General features: G+C 39.4%; 1 protein-coding gene across 5 annotated transcripts in view; it reads left to right on the top strand.

Moving 5' to 3' along the window:
• Positions 1-25406, top strand: part of CEP164 (centrosomal protein 164) — a 161404-nt gene that overhangs the window by 41726 nt on the left and 94272 nt on the right. For 4 of the 5 annotated variants that reach the window (XM_033917306.1, XM_033917308.1, XM_033917307.1 and 1 more), the window contains exons 10-15: positions 7235-7312; positions 10118-10203; positions 13414-13560; positions 20206-20394; positions 21372-21503; positions 22179-22395. In XM_033917306.1, coding sequence (XP_033773197.1) covers positions 7235-7312; positions 10118-10203; positions 13414-13560; positions 20206-20394; positions 21372-21503; positions 22179-22395 — 849 coding nt within the window. The remainder of the gene's footprint in view (positions 1-7234; positions 7313-10117; positions 10204-13413; positions 13561-20205; positions 20395-21371; positions 21504-22178; positions 22396-25406) is intronic. The other variant, XM_033917309.1, reaches the window with a different exon arrangement.

The raw sequence follows: 25406 nt of genomic DNA, 5'->3' as shown, positions 1-25406 counted from the left end.
TTTTTCTTGAATGTCCAGAGTGTGGTCTGTCTGTCCAGCTGTGCAACCCTTCTCCTGAGAATGCTGCCCCACTCTATCACACCATGATTTTAAGTCGTCTGAAAGATACTAGATCCACCACCTCTCAAATGGACCTGAATTCCAGAGAACTAGACCAATGCCCTACAACTTCAAATCAGACAAGCAAAGTAGATCATTTGTTAATATTAATGTCCTATTAGGAAGTCAAGAAATTATATTCTTCAAAATGACTATAGCAAATCTGAGATGAAATTAATTGATCATTGAAAGGACATTAATACAATCTAGTATTGGCAACCAGTGATGAGCCTTCAGGGCTAGGTAAATATGGTGCCATAACTTTAAACTAAACTAAACCTTAGGTTTGTATACCGCGCCATCTCCACAAGCATAGAGCTCGGCACGGTTTACAAGGTTAGGTTGAAAAGGAGCTACAATGAAGATCATTTACCAACTGAACAGAATTATTTTGACTAAGCTGCAAATAGCCACTTGTTTTGGTGGTCCATTAGTAAATCTACAAAACAGGTGAAATGTCAGGAAAAAGGTGTGGGTTTATATGGGTGGGATGTTTTAATGTGTTTGAGGCATGTTCACAGGAAAACTCATCCTGGCAGGTAGCATGAATAGCTGAGTTTGTTACAAGAATAATCTTCATAGGCTTTGATACCTGAGCAATTTTTAAAATGATTTCTGCAGATAAACAGGCTTACCTGTGGAAAATTGCTGTGACCCTATATAAGGAAAAAAGGGGTGGAGCTGGGGCAGAGCTGAAAAAGTAGGAGCTTGATTTTTCACTCTTCTGACCTGCATACTTTGCATCAGCAAGCTGCCAAATTGCACTGTTGTAGAAATGAATTGTCCAGATCTCCTTGTATATGTGGCCTGGAAAGCTCATATATTGCATCTTTGCTTTTGTTCCTTTAAAAGGTGTCACAGCCTAGAGTTTTCTTCAATAATTTTTTTGTTCAGAACAAATCCTGGGAGGTGGTCATGCATAGATCTGACTTTATGAGGATAACGCAGGAAAGGAGGGAAACTCTTGTAAAGTGCAAGCCAAGATAAAATTGCCACACATTTTCTCTTCCTCACAGCAGATGGCTACACATTCTAAAGAAAACTGTCAAGCTGCTTTAATAACCTTTGCATAAAATAACATTGACAACCCTTTGAACATGGCACAGGGTTGAAGCAATGCAAAATTGTTATGGGGGGGGGGTTATTTTTTAGTCTTAGTTTATTTATTAAAATTTTTCATACAACAACAAAGAAAATGAAAAACAATAATAAGAAACAGAGAAAAATATACCAGGATATACAGATCGTAAGAGTTTAATTATACAGTTATGTTATGTGTTGGAAACAAGTGGCGATATACAGGAATCGGAACTCAAAAGCAGATAATCTTTAAGAGCAGATAGTTTCTTCAAGGAAGTAACATTAGTTGAGTAACGTTTCTTAACCGAGTAGCATTCATATCTATAGGTGAGGCATAATAAATTCCACCAATGTGTATGGGAAACTTTCAACAGATCCTTCCAATAACTACAAACGACTTTTACATAATTTGGTAAATGTTGGATTAATCAAGTGGGAACGCACAGGAGTCCAAAGAGCTCTGTGAAAGAGGAAGAAACACGATTGAATGGTAGATGCAGATTTGGAAGTTCTATAAAGACCTCTCCAAATGGAATCTGAAATTTCATTTTGAATATCAGTTTTCCAAGTGGAACGAAGAGATGACAAATTAGAAGCTTTAGTAGTTTTGAAGTGCTTATAGATATTGGAAGCAATATGCCCTTTAGCATGTAATTTCAGCGAGAGATCAAGAATGAAGTCTTTGTTTTATAATGAAGAGGGAGAAATCGTACTTTTATGAAGAGAAGATCCCAGTTGTAACCAAAGGAAAAACTGGGAATCAGATAGGGCATGTGAGGCTTGGGCCTGAAAGAAATGAGTCGAGTTGCATGTTTCAGGGTCAATGAAAAAAAAAAATCCCAAATATTTATTAACTGCCAAGAGGTCCACAAAACCATTTTTTTGTCTATCAATATAGTGAGATTGTTCCACAAAGGGATATGGAAAGACTTGGAGATAGGGGTTTCCAACATGGAGTATAAAAATTTGAGAGATTCATAAGTGTGTTTTATGATAGGATTAGTTTTTCCAAGTTTAAGAAGAGATATACCAAAGATCTTGGCCATGGAGAGAGGATACATATACTGGTTTACCAAGGAAAGCCAGAGAGGCAGAGCCGAAACGTGAAAAGGTAATAACCACTCAATACCTTGACGTATAACAAATGACTTATGATAAAGAAGGAGATCAGGGAAATCTACGCCACCCAAAAGTTTAGTGTTTTTCAGTTTCAGTAAAGATATTCTGGGTGATTTGGCATTCTATAAGAATTTGGCAAGGAATCTCTCCAATGATTTGTAGAATGCCATAGGGAAAAGCAATGGAAACTTATTCAAGAGGTACAAAATTTTGGGAATTAGAACCATCTTAAGGGACTCAAGTCTCCCCCCCCCCAGGAGAGGTGTAAGGGTGTCCATGACAAAATGGATTGATTGAGTTTGGTCAAAACGAGGTCCATATTTATCTTGGAAGAGGTATGTAAATCCTTGCTGAAATGAATTCCCAAATACTTGATGGACAACGGTACCCATGTTAAAGAAAAATTGGGGAGGTAAAAAGGTACTTATAGCCAGAAACAAAAATCTCTCATTAAAGCCAAAGATAGGTAATTAATTAGGAGGAAAAATGTCTCAATAACCCCACGAACCATCCACAAAGGATAATAAACGTTTCCTGATCTAGGGGTTCCGGTGTCTATCATTGACCTAAAAAACCTCCTTATAATTTTCTATTTTTTAAGTTTTTTTAAATTGATTTGATATTATTATTTTTTAATAAATAACTTTTCACTTGTGGAGTAAATAAATATCTTAAACTTATTAATCATTTAGTGCTTGCAGACAAAAGCAGAGTGGGACTTAACTTAATCTGCATCTGCTGGTGTCTCGATCAAAGCAGAGACAAAGCTGCTCCAATCAATCCCCTTCCCCGACGGGACCCTTTTCACCTAAATCTTTGGCTTTGTTAAGGGTATACTTTCAAAGGGGAATCTACAAATAAACACAGACAACCTATAATGAAATCGTTGTCCATACTTTGCTTCAAACGGACATAACAGGGAAGGCTCTTGACCAGGCCAAAAGGATGATATTACAGAACAATCTACTATTATCGGCACCATATCTACCACCAAGAAAACCAATTTGGTCTTTATGTATGAGAGGCTGTATGACCTTATCCAATTGAAAACTCAAGAGTTTAGTATATATTTAATAGTCAAGATTAAGCAAAGATATTGCTCTATAGTTCTGTACTAGTTGATCATCTCTATCAGATTTAGGGATAATAACAATTGTTGCTGAAAATCTGCCCAAGGAAGCAGGATTAGACATAATAGCATGCTAGTAACATTGAAGTTTAGCAACCAGAAAATCTGAAAGAGATTTGTACAGTCCAGCTGGAAGTTCATCAGGGCCGGGAGATTTTGCCAAGGCAATGGGCCTGATGGGCCGCCGCGGGTGCGGACCGCTGAGCAGGATGGACCTATGGTCTGCCTCAGCGGAGGCAACTTCTTATGTTCTTATGTAATGATTTTATAGCTGCCAGGATCTCTGCGGCCTGAACAGGACCTTGAAGGTCTTGAAGTTGGGCATCTCCATCCAACCTGAGGTGAGTGAAGACTGGAGAGGAACTTGTGGGTCGCATCTGAAGAGGTAGTACTTTCCGTGGAATATAAGGAATGGTAAAAGACATGGAAAGCTTTCAGTATTTGGGGTGTAGATGTAAGAAGTTGACCAGAGTTCATTTTTATCGAAGCAATTCGATGCTTTACTCTTCGACCCTTTAAATAAGATGCAAGTAGTTTTCCAGACTTATTAACATCTGTGTAGTAAAGAGCACTCTGACAAAATGAAAAGGCTCTGAATTGTCAGATAGTGTTGTATTGTATTCAAATTTCAATTTTTGAAGTTTCTGTCAAACATTAGAGTCCAAGTGATTGTAAAGCGTGGATTCTAGATCATGTATTGCCTTTTCCATCTGTGATAAAGTAGATTCTAGGGTCTTGCATTTATGAGCAGAGAAGCTTATTACTACACTCCTAAGAAATGCTTTATATGCTTCCCAAATAGAGATATAGGAGATCTCAGGATCCTCATTAGTGTCGAAAAAAAGTTTAGTCTGCTGTTGTAGATGAGAAATGAATTGTTCATCTCGAAGAAGAGAAGTATTGAGATGCCAAGAGCAAAAAGATTTCGTCTCCGCAGACCATTGCAGGGTACATTGAACAGCAGCATGATCTGAAATAGAAATCCCATGGATTTGAGCTGAAGTAAACATGGGAAAAAGGTCTTTTGATGATTGGTGAGTATTGGCGTAGAAGGTGTAGTCTTTGGTAGTAGGGTTGAACAATCTCCAGATATCAGACCAGCCATTGATATCTATTAAGGACTTCAATGAGGCTCAAACTTGAAGTTTAGATGGTCTGCTTGTGATGATATATCCAGCAATGGGTCGAGGGGGAAGATGAAATCACCTCCTAAAATTGTGTGAGAGATTAGAGCAGAAGAGGAGGCACAATTCAGAGCTTGGAAAAAATGAGGGTTGTCCGCATTTGGGGTGTAGAGATTGATAAGAGTGAGTGGGGAGCCCTCAACTAGGCCTTCCAGTCTGGACCAACGACCTTCAGAATCACAAGCATGGGAATGCATTTTGAAAAGAAAGGACTTACGAATCAAGGTAATGACCCCATTCTTTTTCTTGAATACTGGAGAAGAGTAGGATTGATCAAAAAATTTACCAATAAGTTTTTGAGATTCCAAGGAGTTGAGATGTTTCTTGCAGGAAACAGATGTCTCAGTTCAAATGTTTGAGGTATAAGAGTATTTTCTTCCTCTTGATGGGATTGACAAAGCCTTTGACGTTCAGAGAAGTAATTTTAATCTACAGTATGAGAAAGGTGCAAAGGGTTGCGAGGAAGGATCTTTACAAAAACAAGAGCCCTTAAGAAGTATATCCATGGAAAAATTGAACAGCAAAAATAAGGATGCACAACAGTGTGCATCCAATTCAAAAAGTACAAAGTGAACAAAAACAAAACAAAACAAGAATACTTTTGGGGCACGTGAAAACAGCAGGACTGAGCGCTACTCACACAGCCCAGCCACGTAGGATGAGAAAAAATAAAAATGGTGTGAAACCAAAACAGCAATAACCAGCCAAGCAAAGAACCAGGAGATTTATCAGCTATCGTTAGGTCATATGGTTCAGCTGGTCTTGCAGGAATTGTTGAAGGATGGTTGGGTCATCATAAGATTTTGTATTGTTTCTGTAGGTTACCCTCATTTTGGCAGAGTAAAAAAGCCCAGCCCAGGGCTTTGAGTTGAGGTCTCAGGCCTAGGAAAATTTTTCTATGTTTGGCGGTGGCAGGAGAGAGGTCGGATACAAAAAAGTTTCTTACTTTGTAACTGTGAGGTAGCGTTGGCTCTGGCTACCTGCAAAATTTGTAGAGCCTGAGCATAATGTAGGACCTTGAAGATCAGTGTGGTCTGGGAGAGGTGGCAGATTGAGATAGCTTAGTCGGGATGCAATGCACCCTCTCAATTTCGAAAGGGAGAAGAATTGAAGATGGAGAAAGTCCAGTAAAAAAATCACCAAAAAAGAAATAGGATCCGTACCTTCTGTAGTTTCAGGCAGCCATAGAAGTTGAATGTTTTTATGACGCATTCTGTTGTTCATGTCTTCAATTTCGATTTGTAGAAGATCAATTTTGTGTAGCTTATGCTGAAACTCCACATGAAGCTCGTCGTGTGCTGAAGCATGCTATTCCAGAAGATCAATGCGTGCATTAAATTGTGTTAGCTGGTTAGACATATTGGAAATATCTTGTTTTATTTTAGACGTAGTTTGGAGATTCTTTTGCATCAGATCAGTAAGGTGTTTGATACTTTGAGTAATTGAGTCGTCAGCGCCATTGCGGAGGTCAGGCGGGAGTGGCATCTGTAAGGCCTTCTCCGGAGTCGGGAAGTCTTTTTTCGAGCGTTTAGTCACAGAATGGACTGCATACGCGGTATCATTTTTATTTAACTTTGAAGCCATGGTGTTCGGCTAGATAATTCAGCAGTTGCAGGATAGCAATTACAGTGGACTAGCTGGTGTAATCAGCAAAGTATCCCTGTAGCTGTGAGAGAGATCGTGCTACACGTCCATGCTAGATAATGTCACGTGATACCGCCATGCAAAATTGTTTTTAATGTCAAAGCTTTCTGTACAACTCAAACACAAACTGAGAATGAACTGATAAGCCTTTTTAAACATTTAAGAATTTTCAACTTTATACTGACATACTGCAAACAATACCAAATGTGTGAGTTGTACAACTCTACAAAAATTGAAAGTTGCATAATTAAGCTAAGTACTTTCAATTTTTGTAGAGCAGCACAATTCACAAATTTGGTGATGTTTGCATTATGTCAGTATAAAGTTGAAAAATTTTAAATGAATAATAAACAATTTTTTTTTTTTTGGGGGGGGGGATCCATAATATTATTCATGCCCCAGTAAAGATACAGACTGGTTAGCCATGTTTGTGCAATGGATGTCCTTTTTTCCTTGTTTTTTAAACATACTTATACAGGCTTATAAGTTCATTCTCAGTTTGTGTTTCAGTTATTTGGTTATATTGAGTGAATATTTTTCTCCTTTTTGCTATTTTAAAGCTTTATATACAACACACATAAAAAAAACCTTCTACAGTGCATGCAAAAACTTTTGCCAGTCCCTCTTCTCATTCAAGTAACTAGATTAGGTCTTATTTTAGATTATATTAAAAGCTGACAAAACTGTGGTAATAATAATTATAGCCCACTAATTGGCATGTCATCTGTATAGAGATTTTTCTGCATGGCTTTGTTCTTTGATTTTTGTGCTCACAGCCATCCTGAAGGCATAAACCATGTTTCTGTAATCAGTCATAGAACCCAAAGGTAATTCTGGTTTTAAGAATTGACTGAAGCTACTGTTAGTGCTATCCTTTGCAATGCAATCTCAGTCACAACTGAAGTTTTGTGCAATTCCAAATGATTCTGGCAGCAAAATGAGTATTTTCTTCTTCTAACACCTTTCTCTGTCTTGTTAGGATTTTGTTTTTCATAGTAATTTGGCTGAACAAGTATTGAGTGCAGATGAACTTTCTCCTGTTCTGCCGAGACCCAAGGTAAGAACTAGAGAGAGCATGTCACTGCTCGGAGATTGTCTTGCATGTGATCTAGAGTAATATCTTGGTATACCACAAGCAACTTGCTAAAGTAAATTTCCATGATTTAAATGCTATAGCTGGTTATTGTAACTAGTGCCAGAGCTGACCTTGTGCATCAAGGCACAAGGCAGAAGTAGATTTCAGGCTCCAGCACAATCTTATTCACTTGGTCAGTGTCCTCATACTTGTGTGTCAAATTCTGAAGGTGATCAAGTGTGAAAAGACAAAAGATACTGTATGTGGACTGGATGTTTCCTCTCTGTAAAATTGTCATGTGGGAGGAGTAAACTGTGCCTGTTACTCAGCATGTTATTTTATCTAGTGTGTACATAGTCACCAAGCTAAGTAACACTTTAGTAGAACAAAATAGAATAACTATGATACACAACCCAAAGGGAAGTGAAAGACAAAAGTCTTATTTTAGAGTGCATAAATTGTCAACTATGACTCAAAGTTTAGCTAACAAGAGACAGACTTAAAAAATGCCCAATATTTTTTTTTTTAAACATTAAGGGGTAGATTATTCAAAAGAATTTAACCAGATAGCCATAGTAACATACATAGTAAGTGATAGCACATAAAGATAATTCTCTGAGGACAAGAAGGCATAATATTCTCATGTGGATGATATCATCCATAGAAACTGGTATGGACACTGCCAAGTACACTGTCAGTTTTAAATCTTTAGGCACGCTGGCAAACGAGTTATCAGAAGAGAAACAGAAACCAGAGCCTGGGACCAACATGATTTAGAATAATGACCAGACAGGAAAAGGTAGAAAAAATAATTTTATCTTCTGTTTTGTGATTACAATATGTTAGATTTGAAATGTGTACCTGCCAAAGCTGGTATTAGACCGCGAACGTGAGCTAGGACTTAACAGAGAGAGGAAAAGTCTTTTTTGTTTATTTTGTTCACACCACAGCGCCAGTGTGGGTAGGAGAGGGCAAAGGAGATGGGGTTGGTGAAGGGGCTATAAAATAAACCCACCAGGATGTTTGAAAAACAAAACAAAACACCCAATTGGGAAGGAAAATCGAATTGAAAAATCGATTCAGTAGGCTGAATTGAATTGACATTTTTTTTCCTGAATCAGGCATTACTATCTCAGACACCCAAAGCCCCTCCCAGGATACAGAGGAAAGAGCTTAAGGCCCGGGGATACAGAGGGATGATCGGGCCTTAGACTCCTCCCCTTGGGTGCAGAGGGAGGAGCCTAAGGCCCTGTTTGGGAGGGGATTTAGATGTCTGAGCCAATAGGGCTTTAGGCTCCTCCTCATGTATCACATGTTGCAACGGGGAGAGAAAGGCCCACCATTTTGAACTGTCAGGTCTACGAGCATGACAGACTGAACTTCCCTTTCGCTCCAACTTCTTTAAAAAGGTATGGGAGATTCAGAGGCAGGAGGGAGTGGGCATTCATCCTGCCTTTATTTAATTATTTTTTTTTTTTTTTTTTTTGGGGGGGAGTCATACTTCTTGCAGATGAATCCAAAGTGATTGCTATGCTTAAAGACCCAGGGCAAAAGAACGAGTCTAGTGAAGGGCCAGTCCTTATAGACACCAGGTGCACAAACTCTTTTGGTAGGGATCTGATCTTAGGTGCTAGAGGCTGTGTGGACTATAAAATCTTGACCAAGAAACATCCAGTGGAGCTCAGGACCCTTATATGCTACACTACCAGGTAATCTAGCATTAGAATTAGAAAGAGAGCACTATTACTCTCTGAGTTCCCGCCATCCAATAGAAAGTTGCCACAGTCTACAGGTTCTAAACTGGTCTGGTGGGGATGTTGAAAATGTACTTTAAATTATCCACAGCATAAAAATTATTTCCAGGGGCTGCAATAAACTTTTCTGTAGCCCTCTATTATTTCCTCAATAAGAAAAATGTAAAATATACCTCCCCCTCCCCCGAATCAGCCTACTTCCCGACTCGAAGGTACAGTAGGTCGGTCTAGCACCCCCTTCCCGGATCCCTGAGCTGATTGAGTGCTACTTTCAACCCTCGTCGGGTGAGACGCTTGGGATTGGCTGCTGGCTTTTCTTGGGTTGGCCGCGTGCGGGGCTTGGTTGAATGGGATTGGATGTTGCTCGCTGCTGGCTTCTCATGCATTGGGCGCATGTGGGGCTTGGTTGAACGGGATTGGCTGTTGCTCACTGCTGGCTTCTCTTGGGTTGGGTGCGCGCAGAGCTTGGTTTAATGATGTGGTGGAGGAGCAGAACAGGCCTTGCTTCAGCTCTGAGCATGTCGCTGAGATTGTGGGGCAGCAGGGTTGGAAAATCAACTTAAGCTGCAGGTAAATTTTGCTTGTTTTGCAAGACAGTGCTCGGTTTGCGAGTTACAAATTGCTGGAGTGTTTTGCTTGTCTTGCAAAATACTCGCAAACCGCGTTACTCGCAAACCGAGGTGCCACTGTATTTCAGAGATATAGTAGCTTCAGTTTTGCTTGTCCTTTGCTGTTCTGGGATAGACATGCATAGAGAGCAGAGTCTTGTAACATAATAAGTGATGGCAGAAAAAGACAATTGACCATTGTCTTCTCCACTATTCTGTCCATATTGCAGAAGATAGATCTCAGCTGCCTGCAGGATCTCTCCTTATTCAGGACAATCTTTCCAAGTCTCCTTTATGGTACTAAGTTTTTTTCTCATGCCTAAATGGACTGGGGTGGTGTGCACAGTAGTGATGGAAACAAGACTGATGAGCTCTGCAGCTACTATAGGTTCTTATTTTCTAATTCTGTGATTTCTAACTCTCAGGCACAGCTACTGGATGAGAGGAAGGATGGCACAAACTATTGCAGTGGGGATGAAAAGCCACGAAAGCCATCAGAAACTGCTGAGAGGTAGAAGATAGTGCGCCAGTGACTAAGATAATAGTGTTACTCTGATCCCTGCAAAGCATCTTTCCACTATCTACCACTTCTTATCCTTAACCATTCCAGACTTCCTTTATAGTTGACTTGCCATAGTCTTTCATGAGCTGGTTTTAAGATATAAGTTACTCTTGGAGAACACAGCACCATTTAGTTCCATAGTTCTCTCAAGTAACCAGTAAAGACATTGCACATTAACTGATTCTGCGCAAAGAACAGTTTAGTGAATTTGGAAGTTTCAGATACCTGTTCTGTGTATTGAACCCTCAAAAAATTATTCAGAGATTACACAGATTCTGACCTTAACAAGATAGAAACAAGAATACATAAGTCTCTGCTGCAGAAAGTTGTTAACTTGTCTCCTGTGGTTTCCTGCTACTGGGGTTTCTATAACATTATTTATTTATTTTAACACCTTGGGGTGCAATATACTGTTAGGTGGGAAACCAAACATAGCTGAAACCTTAATGGAGAGGAAGAAATGTATCAGTCTCATGCTCTCTGACTGGGGAAGGGGCATTGACCTCCAGTTCTAGAACACTACAGATTGGTTTGATTTTTCAGAATAGCTCTGCACTGCTTCAGTATGCAAATTTATCTCATGCATTTTCACTGGGAATGTCCTGAAAACCGGCCTGATGTGCAGGTCTTAAAGTCTGCAGACTAACATTCTTGCTGTAGGATCTGAGAATTGACGCCACAGATCCAGCAGCATGTTAACGAATGTCATCAGTTATCATTCAGAATTTTGTTTTCCTCTGTCAGTGAAAATTCTTTGTGCTATCTGCTGTCAAACATTCTCGTGCTTAATATGTATAATTGTAAATATATATTAGCAACATACGTCTCTATGCCTAGCAGATAATCCAACTCCCCACATTTGTGCAACCATTCAGGCAGTTTTTATATGCTGGGTTTGCACAATAATCAAAGAAAGATACACATGTATTTCTTTTTTTTTTTTTAATTCTTTATTCATTTTATGTCTTACATCAAGTGCATAAATAATTGACATATTGAATTGTATACATCACTTTAATTTCTTATCATTTCAACTTTAATACATAAGATTTAATCCCTTCCCTCCCACCCCTCCCACACTATAGCCATTCAAATATATCATATAAAAATTCTTGTCCAATGAACTAAAATTTAATCAAATTCAGATACCACACCCTCCATCCGCACTTGTACTTATGATGGAAAAATGGTATTTATTCATTGCAATATTTTGTCAAATGCCCCCAGATCTCTTTAAATTTATTATAATTTATTTTTTGTAGCGCAATTGTTCTTTCCATTTTATAAATTTGACACGAATTCCACCAGAAACAGTAATTGAGTCTACTCCAGTTCTTCCAATTAGATGTGATATGTTGAATGATATGTATTTCTTTTTGTGCTGCAGCAGTCAAATTATCACATGCTTTGCACAACTGTCTGTCTCTGCTCTCCTTTTCTATATATTTCCAGGGGATCTTGGAGAGTGAGAGAGCAGAAATGTCCTCAGAAAGATTTTTGGTATTTCCAGGATGACAGACTTAGCACACCCTTCTTTGTAGCTTCAGGTGTAAATACCTCTAATCAAAGTATAATGGGGGGAGGTGGATGTCCTGTTGAGACACTTAGGCCTAGATTCACTAACCTGCCCAATTCACTCCTCTCTGTGTCTGATCTGATGCAGGCCGACTGATTCACAACAGGTCTGTATTCAAATGGGGGTGATTGGAGGAACACCCCCACCGACTACACGTATCATTCTCCAGCAATTCAGATGCATGCGCAGACCATCTACTTTGCCTGTAGATAGTCTGCGCATGCGTTTGATGTCCGTGTTTTTTAAATTTAATTTTTACTTTTTACTCGCGAACCCGTGGTTTTAACCCGCGGGTTTAAAGCGTGTTAAAACCATGGGCTCGCGCTGCAGGAACGGGCAAAGAATCGGGGCAGAGAGCAGGGCTGGAAGATCGGGGCAGAGCTCGGGGCAGAGAGCAGGGCTGGAAGTTGGCAGGGATTTCACGGCGGCAATGGAGCAGAAAGTTGGAAGGGATGGGTGCGACCGGTCCTCAGCAGTCGCTTGTTTTGGGATTGACCAGCCCAGTCGGTGTTCCTCTTTTTTTTTTTTTTTTTTGTGACTCGCTGCCTGCCTACATTTGAACGCCATTCCCCCTCATTTGTATGCGTGGATTGGAGGATGTTCGGGACAGAGGTTAGTGAATCGGGTCAGAGGGAAATCGGGTCGCAAAGAGGTCACTAAGTGGTTGGAACTTGATCGGTGGGCTTAGTGAATCTAGCCCTTAGGCCTAGATTCACTAAACTCACTGGTCTGGATCATTGTTGGACGGTTCGTGGCCGAGTTCTGCTGGGCGACCGATTCACTACAGAGTCCATGCAAATTATCTGATCAGACGCATGCCTCACCGCGATCCCATGGATCACTGCAGAGTGATCGCAATGCATGTGCAGACCATCCTGGTTGGCTGTAGATGCAATTTGCGCATGAGCTTGCTCTCTGCACAAGCGAGGTCAAAACAAAAGGGGAGGGGGAGCTGCAGTTTACTTGAGTGGACATTTCAATATGCTTTAGTTAGATTATGGAACAGAACATGCTGCAGCCAAATTATGGAACAGAACACGCTTTTAACCTGCAGGTTAAAACCACGGGCTCGCACGGCAATGCGCTTTTTGCAGAATATACGGGGAGTAATGTACAGTTTTATTTTCAGGGTGGTTTTGTAACCTCAATATTGGGATTTCAGGGTGGCAGAGAGCAGGAAAGTTGGCTAGGACATTAAGTGACTGGTCCTCAGCAGTCACTTCATTTTGGATCAGCAAACCCAATCGGTGTTTCTTGTTCTGTTTAGTGAATCGATGACTTCCTACTTAGCATGCCATTTCCCCTCGTTTGCATGGGCAGATTGGATCGGGTGGGAGATTAATTGGCCAGACACGATTGGGACATGATCGGTGCGTTTAGTGAATCTAGCACTTAGTTTAATAATTATCATCCACCTTTTTGTCCAGTAGAACATATAAAGTGCAGCAGATATGAATGGATCTTAAAGGGCTCATGTTCTCAGGTCTTGGCTTCACTTAATTTCTTCCCTCTTAAGCAGATGATAGAATACAATAATGCCTTTCAATTAATTTTTTCTTCTGTTGCCTTTTACTGCTGCAAAGTGAGAGGGAGCAGAGCCCTGTTTTCTGTGAAGTTAACAGAGAGAAAGGGTTAACGTTGGCAAATGTCATACAACAAGAAGAAGAGCAGGGCAAACGTGCGCTGGACTCTGTACCCCTTCCAGAGGAGTCTGCTGCCCCTCGTAAGGTGTAAGACTGATTATAGTGCATTGAGTAGTATGAGCAATCATGTGTGGGTAACAGATACACAGTGTATGCTTGCATAAAAGGTGAGTGGGAGGAGAGAGTATTGGTGAAATATGAGCAGGAGCCATCTTTGCCTAGAATCTGAACTAGTTTTAATACTGCAGTTCAAGCTATATGCTTCCTTAGCATCCAAGCCAGATCAATCCAGAGACTGGGTTATGTCCATCGACCAGCAGATGAAGATAAAAAACAAGGACTCATGCAGTGTGAGCTCTTCGATATTTCTCTGTCTCCAGACAGTCTGACTATGCAGCTTCTGAATTGTGTGCTCCTGGACCAGTTGGAGAACTGGTTTCAATCGAGTTGGGAGATTAATCTTCTTAGAGATTGGTGCCTCCACAGTGGGATTCTTTTTTTAATTTAAAAAAGTGAAGTTTGAAACAGGAGTGTTCCTCAGAGGAGTCTGAGGTTTACCTCTTCCCCATGCTTTTGACACCAGCCAAATTTGTCTTTAAAATAGAGACTGCTATTAGCAGAGGAAAAAAGAAATTCAGACAAAGGAATATCCCCAACAAACATTGCTCAAGTTGGACTCAACTCTTCTGCCAATCTCTCATCCAGTTCGTCAAATACTTGAGCTGAGATGCTTGATAGTAATACCGAAAATTAGGAACTGTCATTCCCACTTGTTGCCTAGGGTAATATAGCATCCTTCTTTGGATTCTAGGTGGGTGCTATCTCCAAATATATCTAGACACCTTTCTCTCTAGCTGGCAAAAAAAAAAAAGAATCTGGGAGGAATACTGGTAGAGCAGGTGTAATAGTTTTGGCAGCAGTACCATCTTTATCAAATGGATCCTACCTATCCATGAAAGATTTAAATGCTACCATCTATCTAAAAGTTCCCAGAGTTGCTTCAGCAAAGGTGGGTAATTAGTTGTATATAAAGAGCTAATCTTTCTTGTTATACTGACCCCCTAAATACCTCAGGGAAGATTTGGACCACTGAAAAGAATATCTATGCTGAATGGCCTCCCTGTCTTGGGGAGTTAGTCATAGAAACATGATGGCAGATAAATACCAAATGGCCCATCTAGTCTGCCCATCCACAGTAGTTATGTCCAATATCTCTGAGTTGGTCATATTTATTTTGAATCTTGAGATTTTCCCATATCCTGCTAAAACCTTTAGCACTTCTTGTAAATAGGTAGTCAGAGCTGTTAAAGGGAATATATATCATCTGCAAATAAAAGCATTTTATATTGGACTCCTTCACATATAATAATACCCCTTCTAAGGTCATTATTCCGCACCATTTGAGCCAAAGGTTCCATGGCTAATGCAAACAGTACGGGTGAGAGAACATCTCCCTGTCTGGTCCCCCATCTCAGTTGAAAGCTGGGAGTATGACACCCATTTATCCAACCGTGTCTACATATGAGTATATTGTGTGAATCCATTCTAGAAAACTACCCGAGATTTCCACCTGTTCAACACCTGAAACAGATAGGGCCAAGAGACCCATCAAAAACTTTCTCAGCATCAATACCCAGGACCAGTGCTGAATCTTTACCTTTATTGGCCCGCCAAATAAGATGGCAAACTCTACGAATATTATAAAATATTTGGCAAGCCCTAATGGAACCTGACTGATTATCTCTCACCGTCTGCAGCATAAATTGCAGGAGTCTGTTGGCCAATATCTTTGTGAAGATTTTGTAATTGAGGTCTAAAGAGTGAAATAGGATGATAGGAGCCACAATTTGTAGGGTCCTTGCTTGGCTTTAATATATTTATTTATTTAAAAATTTATATACCGCATACAACTATGCGGTTTCCATATCACATACATAAAACAGTTATACTTGCCAATTGCCAGGAATGTGGTAGTTCAGCTCCTTCTGCAAAAGAAGTAAGCATTCTAGTCAATGGACTTGTTAAATAAGCCCAGACAATCTTATAGAACCTAGTTGTAAAGCCATCTAAACCAGGGGCCTTCCTGCATGACATATCTTTAATAGCCCAGTAATTTCATCTTCCTCTATAGGCTGCGATAGTTGCACTGCCTCTGCTTTAGATAATTTTGGCAGGTCAAGGGAAGTCGAAACTGATTGCAAGACTAAAGATGAGTGCTAATAGTTAATGAAAACTTCATGTATCTGAGTATGGGAGGTGCAAATCTTCTGTTGTTCATCCACTATTTTAAGAATAGCATTTCTATTCTGCTGCTTTTTAAAACTATGAGCCAGCAGTCTCCCTACCCAGTTCCCAGTTCAAAAACTTGTTTGAGGGCCTATAATTTAGCATTAATTGCTTCCAAATCTAATTTTTGCAATTCTGTTCATAGTTTTCCAATAAGCTTATCTCTACCTTGAAAAAGGGGTCCCTGTGTTAGGAGCGTGCTCTAGTCTAATCAGGTTACCTTGTTTCCCATGTCTCCTTAAATTACTCAAACAAACCTATACGTAAAGTCTAGTTATTTACATACCCTCCTGTCAAATTATGTTGTTTTAAGATATTTTTAGAGAGACCTCTTGCTTTTCAGGCAGCTAAATTTAATACCTGGTTTGGCAAAATTATGCTAGAAGTTCCGTCTTACTATAATTTTAGAAAATTACTAAAAACACAACTATTTGATAAATTTGTAATTTAAGTGTTCTAATGTTAATACTTTTAATCTAAAGGCATTATGTATTTTCTAGAAATAGCTTTTCTTGTATTGTAAATCGGCTGGATGTTCAGCCATATCTTGCTGTGAACCGCCTAGAACCTTTTACTAGTTTGGCGGTATACAAGAAACAAATTATTATTATTAGTCGGTATAATTGCATTCTCAGAGATGCCTGCCTCTGAGCTTTCTCCTTACGTCTGTGAGATCTCAGAGCAATTAAATTTCCTCTAAGGCCAGCTTAAAAAAATATATATATTTATCTTTTCAATTTTTAACATACATCACAGTGAAGGAAATACTGAAATGCAGATATCAATCAGTCCAGTACAATTTTGAACAAAATTTAAAGAAGAAAACTAAATTTGTGGATTTATAATAATGTCTAATTATTTATCTTTCCTTCTGTTCATTTACCTATACACATCCGTGGCGGGGGGAGGGAAATAAATATTGATGGTGGCATTTAGGTAACTGTATTCTTCATTTATATTATATTATATTATATTATATTATATTATATTACTATTAATTGTAAGAAATCTTGAATGATATATGTGTTACCTGTACAGATAATAGTGCATTGTATGTAGGATCTATTGTTCTTTTATTTATTTATTTGGCACTGTTTTAGATTAAAAATCAATAAAGATTTAAGAAAAAAGAAGAAAAATGTAATCTAACATAGTCCACATGAAGGGAAGAAAATGTTTTCTAAAGAAACTCCCCTTAGGGAATAAAGGGGATAATACTAATACAATATCAAAGCAAATACGAGCAATAAACATCCTTCCTATTTATTTCAAGTCCACATTTATACTGGTTCATTCTGGTCCATGGTAGTTACCCCTTTACTCTCTAGAAAAAACCCCAATTGGGCAGGTTCAAAAAAAAATGTACTTGTTTCCTTGGTAAGAAACAAAACACTTACAAGGAAATCTTAATTGAAAAACCGCCCCTAAAGATGTCACTTTTTGGTGGTATGTCAGAAATTCTTTCCACCGAGATTGTGTCCATTTGGAAACATTTGGAAATATAGAGACCTTTTAAGCGCAGCTTTAAGACCCTCCCACAGGGAAGGAGTATCATTAATCTCAAAGTATTCTTTAACATATTTTAAATTTGTTGCATAATGAGTATCCAATAGAATAGAATCATCTAGTCTCCAATATCTTTGTCCAATAGGTAATTGCACAAGGGATATCGTAATGGTGATAGGGGCATGATCAGACCACACCTGTACTTCTATATTGGAGTTACTAATCATATATTGGCAGTACTTACTTAAAAGCCATATATCAGTCCTCGAATAAGTATAGTCCTGATCACTAGGGTGTCGTAATCACCAAACATCTATCAGATCCCAATCCCTGAATAGTATTTTAAGCTTTTGTCTATCATCATTACTGCAACTCACTGCTCGAGCAGAATTATCTAAGTTAGTATTTAGTGTCATATTGAAATCGCCTCCAATAAGAAGCTTCTCTTCTGCTTTATCTTGAAGAAGCTGGCTCAGGGTCTGAAAAAAATTGACCCTGGTTAGCATTGGGAGTATAAATGTTCAAAAGGGAAAACAGCTGATTGCTTAGGAGGACTTTGAAAAACAAATATCTCCCAGCTTTATCTCTTACAATATCCTCAACCTCTGGGGCCAGAGCATTATCAAACATTATTGCTACACCATTGGTCTTAGATTTGGTTCTATTGGATGCAAAGTATATATGTCGGTATTTCTTATGTGTAAACTATCTTTTACCCTTGGGTAATAAATGTGTCTCCTGGATGAAGCTTATTGATAAACATAAGCCATCAGCCTCCTTAAAAGCAACCGCTGCTTCCAGAGTGAATTAAGCCCCCGAATATTAAATGAGACACACATTTGCTCCTTTGGTCACGTTAAAAATCATGCACATGCCATGCCAATTACTCCAATCCCATGCCTCACATACAGTCCAATAGACCCCATCTGCAGAGTTACACCCAGTATCCTGTCCCCCAAGACTCATCTATCCTCACCAGGCACATTTATTTTCAAAAGCCTTTATCAAAACCAGTTTTCAAAATTATTTTCCCATTCCAACAAAATAACTACTCAAAAATTGAGCCAGTGGACTGGAAATATTTCCATCACAGGTTCCCCCCGCTGCCCCCCCAAATATCCATTTCTATTAAGCATTTCTATATGCTAAAGTAATTGAAAACAGTCATTAAGCCTCTTATGCTGTATGTTGTACTGCAAAAAAATGTGTAAGTACAAATCAGATTCCATCTAATTAGTCCGGTGGTACAGTTGAATCTGAATGCCGTGTTAGGCGGCACCTTTGATCTAAACAGCACCACCGTTGGTTGCTAGTGAAGCGTTGAGGAAGCAGTGCACCTCATGAGCTAGAGGGGTCTTCCTGCCATAGTTTCAACACTGAGCCATAATTTCACCACTATGAGCACTTGCAAAGCAAACAAAAGGCCAAAACGATAGTACCAACTATATCGCACATTAGTATATGCAAGGCATCATGTAATCACAGAATTCCCTATGCTAACGGCAGTGTAATGGCAGAAATATCTGAAAGAGTCCCACCTTGGTTCCTTCAAAGAGCACATGTCCCACCTTTCTGGCTTCTAGCAGCACCCTCTCCTTGGGCGGAAATCTAAGCAGGCCACTATGTCTCGGGGGTCTGTCTGGGTATTTAGAGCCTAAGGCGTGATGAGCCCTTACAAGTTCAGTATCCTAGAGTTTGGCCTCAGGGCCTGCCACTCTCATAAATTGATGACATACTCTCTGCATAAGCACGGCCATATCAACTTCTTGCACCGTTAGATTATTTCTGTGTGTGCGATTTTCACCATCCTCTATTTTAAGGAGTAATCCTCCTGATTATACTCCGTGCAGTCACAATGTGCTTGCAAGTCAACAGCCTCTTGGTCATCTGTAATGACCTGCTCCTCAAACTTATAGAGACGCTGTCCCATCTCATCTATTTTCTTAAGTACGTCTTCAACATCTGCATGTAGATCAATTTTAATGCTCAATATAATAGTCTTAAGTTCCCCTATCCAGATCTGCAACTCGTGTCTACTAGCCGGTAGAGAGGTTCCCAAGTTCTCTAATACATCACCATCATCATACATACCAGGAGACTCCAAAGTGTTGCATGCTGCCAGGTCATCCATTTTCTCCAACTCCAGAAGGGTTGCACTCATGGATTTATAGGCAAACAGGTCAGAGTGCAATTTTTTTTCCCCACCATTAAAGCGTTTTGATGTCTGGTAATACTTCCAGAAGATTAATGCTCAACTATATCGCGCTTAGGCTGCTAATGTTCGCTGTTGGAGGGCAACATGGAAGCTCAGCAGCTATGCAACCATTCAGGTGAGTGATATCGCCGTTCCCCGGGCTGTCTCAAGTTGTGTTTCTCTTATTGGTAAAACGTTTCTGGATTCCCTGTATAGTACTTGGTTTATAAGAGACTTTTCAGTTAATGTTTGCTTTGCTACAGGAAAACGGGAGAGCTAGCAGTTGTACTGTGCTTTTTATAGGATAAAGTGCACAGCTCTTAAATATGTATACATCTGCTGATTGAGGGACAAAACCTATGTGTTTTCTGAACTGGTCTGGCTCGGTTCAAGGAAAGAAAATTAGCAGGTAAGACCAAAATTTTCTATATTTCACCACTTTGGGTGAATCTCTTCATAAAGGCAGTTAATAAATCCCAATAAATAAGTAAATATACATTTCATTACCAGATTGACTCTTAGGATGTTTTGAATGAATGGAGGCATCTAAAATAGTTTTTCTACTCTGTCCCTTTCATGTTGCATGTTCTTCTGTGTGATTTCATTTCCAATTAGTGAAACTTCTCTTGCCCTGTTTAATTATACCTAATTTGTAAACCACATTTTTGTTCCATGAAAGGATGGTACTTCAAATGATTAGACACAAAATAAAAAAAAAATGTTCTGGTGGGGACATTTTCTTGCAGGTGTATTGAACAAGAATTTGTGTGTGATGAGCCACTGAAGCAGTCTCCTGGGGAATCTTTGTCTGGCAGAATCCAGCAGGGGATTCTGGACAATGAAAAAAGCCAACTTCACAACCTCCAGGAGGAACTAAGGGAAAAGGAAAAAGAGGATGCGCGTTTACTTCAGCATCAGCATGAACAGAACATCAGGTTTGCAATACTCTGAATAACAGAAAAACAACTTAAAGAATATTAACTTAAAAATGATCATGTTCCATCTATCTTGCGTTCCCTCTAATTCCCCATCTTATCACTTTGTATAGATGCATCTTTTTGTCCAGTTTGTCTATCATAATTAGATTGTAAGCTCTTTTGAGAAAGAACTGTCTATTCCATGTTTGATATACAGTGCTGCGTATGCCTAGTAGTGCTATAGAAATGATTAGTAGTAGTAGAACTATTAGCTTGCTATCCAGGATGCACACATGAAGGCATATATACATGGAGTGCAAAGAATTACCACATCTGGTATCCTCTTGCTCTCTCCTCCCTCCCCTGTTGCTACAATGTGCCCTGTAAATTGTTATAAAATATAAACCATAAAAATTTAGAGGACAAACAGGATGACAGACAACTATCTCAACGTAAGCCTATTTTTATAGGATCTTTGAAGTTATATAGTCCATTCCTTTATCCTGCATTGACAAACCTCTAATGATGGAAACTACAGACACCTTCTTGGGTAATTCCATCTATTGCATGACTTAGTTAAAAAAGTTCTTCCTTATTTCACTCACGGCTTCCTCCAGTTTCAGGACTGTTGTGAGGCTAAACAGTGACTTGGGCAACCCAGAATTTGGGGTTAGGGGGGTCTGTCCCCTCCAAAGACACTACTGACAGGGGGAAGGGAGATGATAAGGCTCACCCTTCCTCTGATGATAAGGCTGACCCTTCCAATAATAGAAGTAAGCTGCAGCAGCATGGCATGTTGATTTGACCTTCTGATGGCTCTGCCTTTACCCTTTCCCTTATTTGTCACATTATAGGCCTGGATAATCATTCCTTTTACACTTCTCTGGAATTTTTTTCAATTTCTATAGGTCTTTTTGAAGCACCTTCAACTAGGTGAAATCGTTAAAGCTGTTTAATAAAGCATTTGCCCTTTCATTCTTGGACCTATGTTCTAGAAAGTTGAAAGAAAGGTTGAAATCAGAAGTGGAGGAAGAAGAGGCTAAAGTGAAACTGGAGAAAGACAGAACTCTGGCAAAACTTCAAGCTCAGATAGCTACAGAGACTGAGGCAGAAGAGAGAAAAATGAGGTGAAAAATCAAAATACTATACATACAGAAAACTTGCTTCTGGGATCTTCAAAGCTGATTTTGATCATTTTCTTATTACACAACTGCTTACCTTTCACTCTGTGAGATAAAAGCTCTCTGCTGAACAGGCAGAGAATATGGGGCTTGATATTTAGTTGGTGGTGTCAGCGATTTTTAAACTGACTACCATGAGCTTAATTTGACCTGGATATTCAATACCAGGCCTAATCTGGGCACTGGCTCTGAATATTCGAGTCTCGTCTGGTTGCTGGATGTTATCCAGGTGCTGAACGATATTCAACAGTGGTATCCGAATAACCATCCAGGCAAGTTAGGACAGGTATTTTTATGATCCTACTTGCTCAGATAGTTATCCAGACACTGATACGGAATATTGGCTGTGCCCAAAAAACTACTGTGTCCACTCGAACTTTCTCTTTGGACCAGCCTGGCACTAACTGGGTAGTATTGTGATTGTCTCTCTGGATTTTCATTGGCACTATCCAGTTATGTGCTGCTGAAAATCTATGAATTGTGGTTAGCAGAAGATAACCTATATCTCATTGAATATTGGCCCCATAGAGTTTATGGTGACAGACTCACTTTAATTTGAAATTCTTTATTTCTTCAAAATAAGTTCACAAAATACTTTTCCCCTCCAAAACCCAACAACAGGGCTGAAAAAGAGGCAACAGTACAAGAAATAAAAGATGAGATGGAGAACTTGCAGAGGCTGGAAAGAGAGAGCTTGAAGGAGAAGACAACCTTATTGCTTGGAAAGCTGCGACAGGAGGCAGAGGAAGCTCTGCGGGAAGAGACAAGAACACTAATGGAGGAAAAGGAGAAAGCACTGCAGGAGCTGAGGAACAGCTTGGACAGGCAGCGGGAAGAGGTGAGAACAATATGCTTTCTTGGCTTTTTTCTGTCTGCTGTTTTGCTTGTTGAAACCAAGGGAAATATAAATATACAAACTTTTTGCTATTCTTATTCTTCTGTACATACTTCAAACACTGACCGTTTAAGAACATAAGAATAGTCTTACTGGATCAAACCAATGGTCCATCTAGCCCAATATCCTGTCTTCATGGAAGCCAATCCAGGTCACAAGTACCTGGCAAAAACCAAAATAGTAGCAGCATTCCATGCTACCGATCCAGGGCAAGCAGTGGCTTCATCTTAACAGCAGTTTAAGGACTTTTCCTCCAGGAACTTGTCCAAACCTTTTTTAAAACCAGCTATATTAACTGCTTTTCCATGCAGAAGAGCCCTAACCTCTTTAGTGTCATCTGCAAATTTAATCACCTGACTCGTAGTTCCAGTTTCCAGATTATTTATAAATAAGTTAAATAGCACCGGTCCCAGTATAGATCCCTGCGACACAACATTATTTACCCTCCTTCACTGAGAAAAATGGCCATTTAACCCTACCCTTTGTTTTCTGTCCAATAACCAATTCTTAATCCACTGTTGAACATTTCCTCCTATCCCATAAGAACATAAGAATTGCCGCTGCTGGGTCAGACCAGTGGTCCATCGTGTCCACGCGATGGCCCCCGGGTTAAAGACCAGTGCTCTAAAATGAGTCCAGCCTCACCTGTGTACGTCCCAGTTTAGCAGGAACTTGTCCAGCTTAATCTTGAAACCCTGGAGGGTGTTTTCCCCTATAACAGACTCCGGAAGAGTGTTCCAGCTCTCCACCACTCTCTGTCTGAAGAAGAACTTCCTTACGTTTGTACGGAATGTAATGTAATTTTTTTAATGTAATTTATTTCTTATATACCGCTACATCCGTTAGGTTCTAAGCGGTTTACAGAAAATATACATTAAAATTATAAGTAAGAAAGATACTTAGAAATTCCCTTACTGTCCCGAAGGCTCACAATCTAACTAAAGTACCTAGAGAGTAATAAAGAAGTGAAAAGTAGAGATAGAGGAAAATAGAAAATAAACATTCTAACAAGACTGTATTGAACTAAGTACTTTGGAAGGTAGAAGAGAGGAGAGAAAGGAATAGATGCAGAAGGAGGAACCGTTGAACAAAAGAATTCTGAAGAAATTTAAATGATAGAAATAGAACAAAACAAAAACAAGTGGCAAAACAATGAATAAGATTAAAAATAATCCCCTTTCAACTTTAGAGAGTGCCCTCTCGTTCTCCCTACCTTGGAGAGTGTGAACAGTCTGTCTTTATCTACTAAGTCTATTCCATTCAGTATTTTGAATGTTTCGATCATGTCTCCTCTCTGACTCCTCTTTTCAAGGGAGAGGAGGCCCAGTTTCTCTAATCTCTCACTGTACGGCAACTCCTCCAGCCCCTTAACCATTTTAGTCACTCGTCTCTAGACCCTTTCGAGTAGTACCGTGTCTTTCTTCATGTATGGCGACCAGTGCTGGACGCAGTACTCCAGGTGAGGACGCACCATGGCCCAGTATAACGGCATGATAACCTTCTCCGATCTATTCGTGATCCCCTTCTTTATCATTCCTAGCATTCTGTTTGTCCTTTTTGCTGCCACAGCACATTGTGCAGACGGCTTTATCGACTCGTCAATCAGAACTCCCAAGTCTCTTTCCTGGGAGGTCTCTCCAAGTACCGCCCCGGACATCCTGCATGAGATCTTTGTTACCGACATGCATCATTTTGCACTTATCTACGTTGAACCTCATTTACCATGTCGCTGCCCATTTCTTGAGCTTGATTATGTCACTTTGTAGATCTTCGCAATCCGCTTGTGTCTTCACTACTCTGAATAACTTTGTATCAATGCCAGCTACTGTGGGGGCGTGGCTTGGACGCGAACTCAGATGGTTGGGTAAACGAGTAGCTCCACATAGACAAGCATATATATAAAAAATACTACCAAAAAATATATATATTTTAAAAGAAATTACTAAAATATATCAAAGCATGACTTCTACTAAACAAAATAAAGCTGATTTGGGAGCCGGAATATCTGGAAGCAACAAGAGGTCGAAACCAGAGCCAGGTACACCCTCTAAAACCCCGCTGCCAACAGAAAAAAATCTCGACGTTATGGAAGAACTGAGACAAATAAAAGAAATTGTCTTAGATAGTAACAAAAAACTACAAAAAGCGATAGAAGAAGCCGCAATCCTTACTAAAAGAGTGGACATGACAGAAAACAGAATTTCAACATTGGAAGATAATACAGAACAATTAAACATAGATATGAGTCACAGCAAAATCATATGGAAAGAAGTGACAGAAATCAAAAAAAATCTTGAAGATAGCCGGAATCGTGAACGAAGGAATAATTTAAGAATAATTGGACTACCGGAAGGAGTGGAAAAAAACGATCCGATTGCCTTTTTGGAAAAATTTCTACCTAAAATATTGCCACTAAAATTTAAAACAGAACTAGAAATCGAAAGAGCACACAGGATTCCAACACAAAGAAATAACACTCAAATGGGTCCGAGAACCTTAATATTTAAACTTTTAAGGCATCAACAAGCAATTGAAATAAGTCAACTAGCCAAGGAAAACAAGAATCTCAAATGTCAAGACTCAAAAATACATATTGTCCCAGATTTTGCGAAAGAAACAGCATCAAGAAGAAAACAATTCCTAGACATGAGACCCCAACTGAGATCTCTAGGAGCTAGATTTGAGCTCCTTTACCCAGCGGTAATGAAGGTTACTATTGCTAACAAAACACAAAACTTTACGGATCCCAAAAAACTACAAGAATTTCTGGATCAACATGAACAACCAATGACAATTTAAAGACATTTGACATTTGATGGCTACTTTATGAAAATTATAAACTTATATACTTTATATGGTTCACAGAACTTTCAATATGGAAAAACTTTTTGAAAACATCGGTTGAAGATTTGGAACTTTCAAGGCAACGGAAGAAGAACGCACAGGGATCGAAT

The sequence above is a fragment of the Geotrypetes seraphini genome, chromosome 13 (assembly GCF_902459505.1).
Source record: "Geotrypetes seraphini chromosome 13, aGeoSer1.1, whole genome shotgun sequence".
NCBI classification, from domain to species: Eukaryota; Metazoa; Chordata; class Amphibia; order Gymnophiona; family Dermophiidae; genus Geotrypetes; species Geotrypetes seraphini.
Note: the sequence above shows the minus strand (reverse complement) of the source record. Positions and strands in the feature narration are given on the sequence as shown.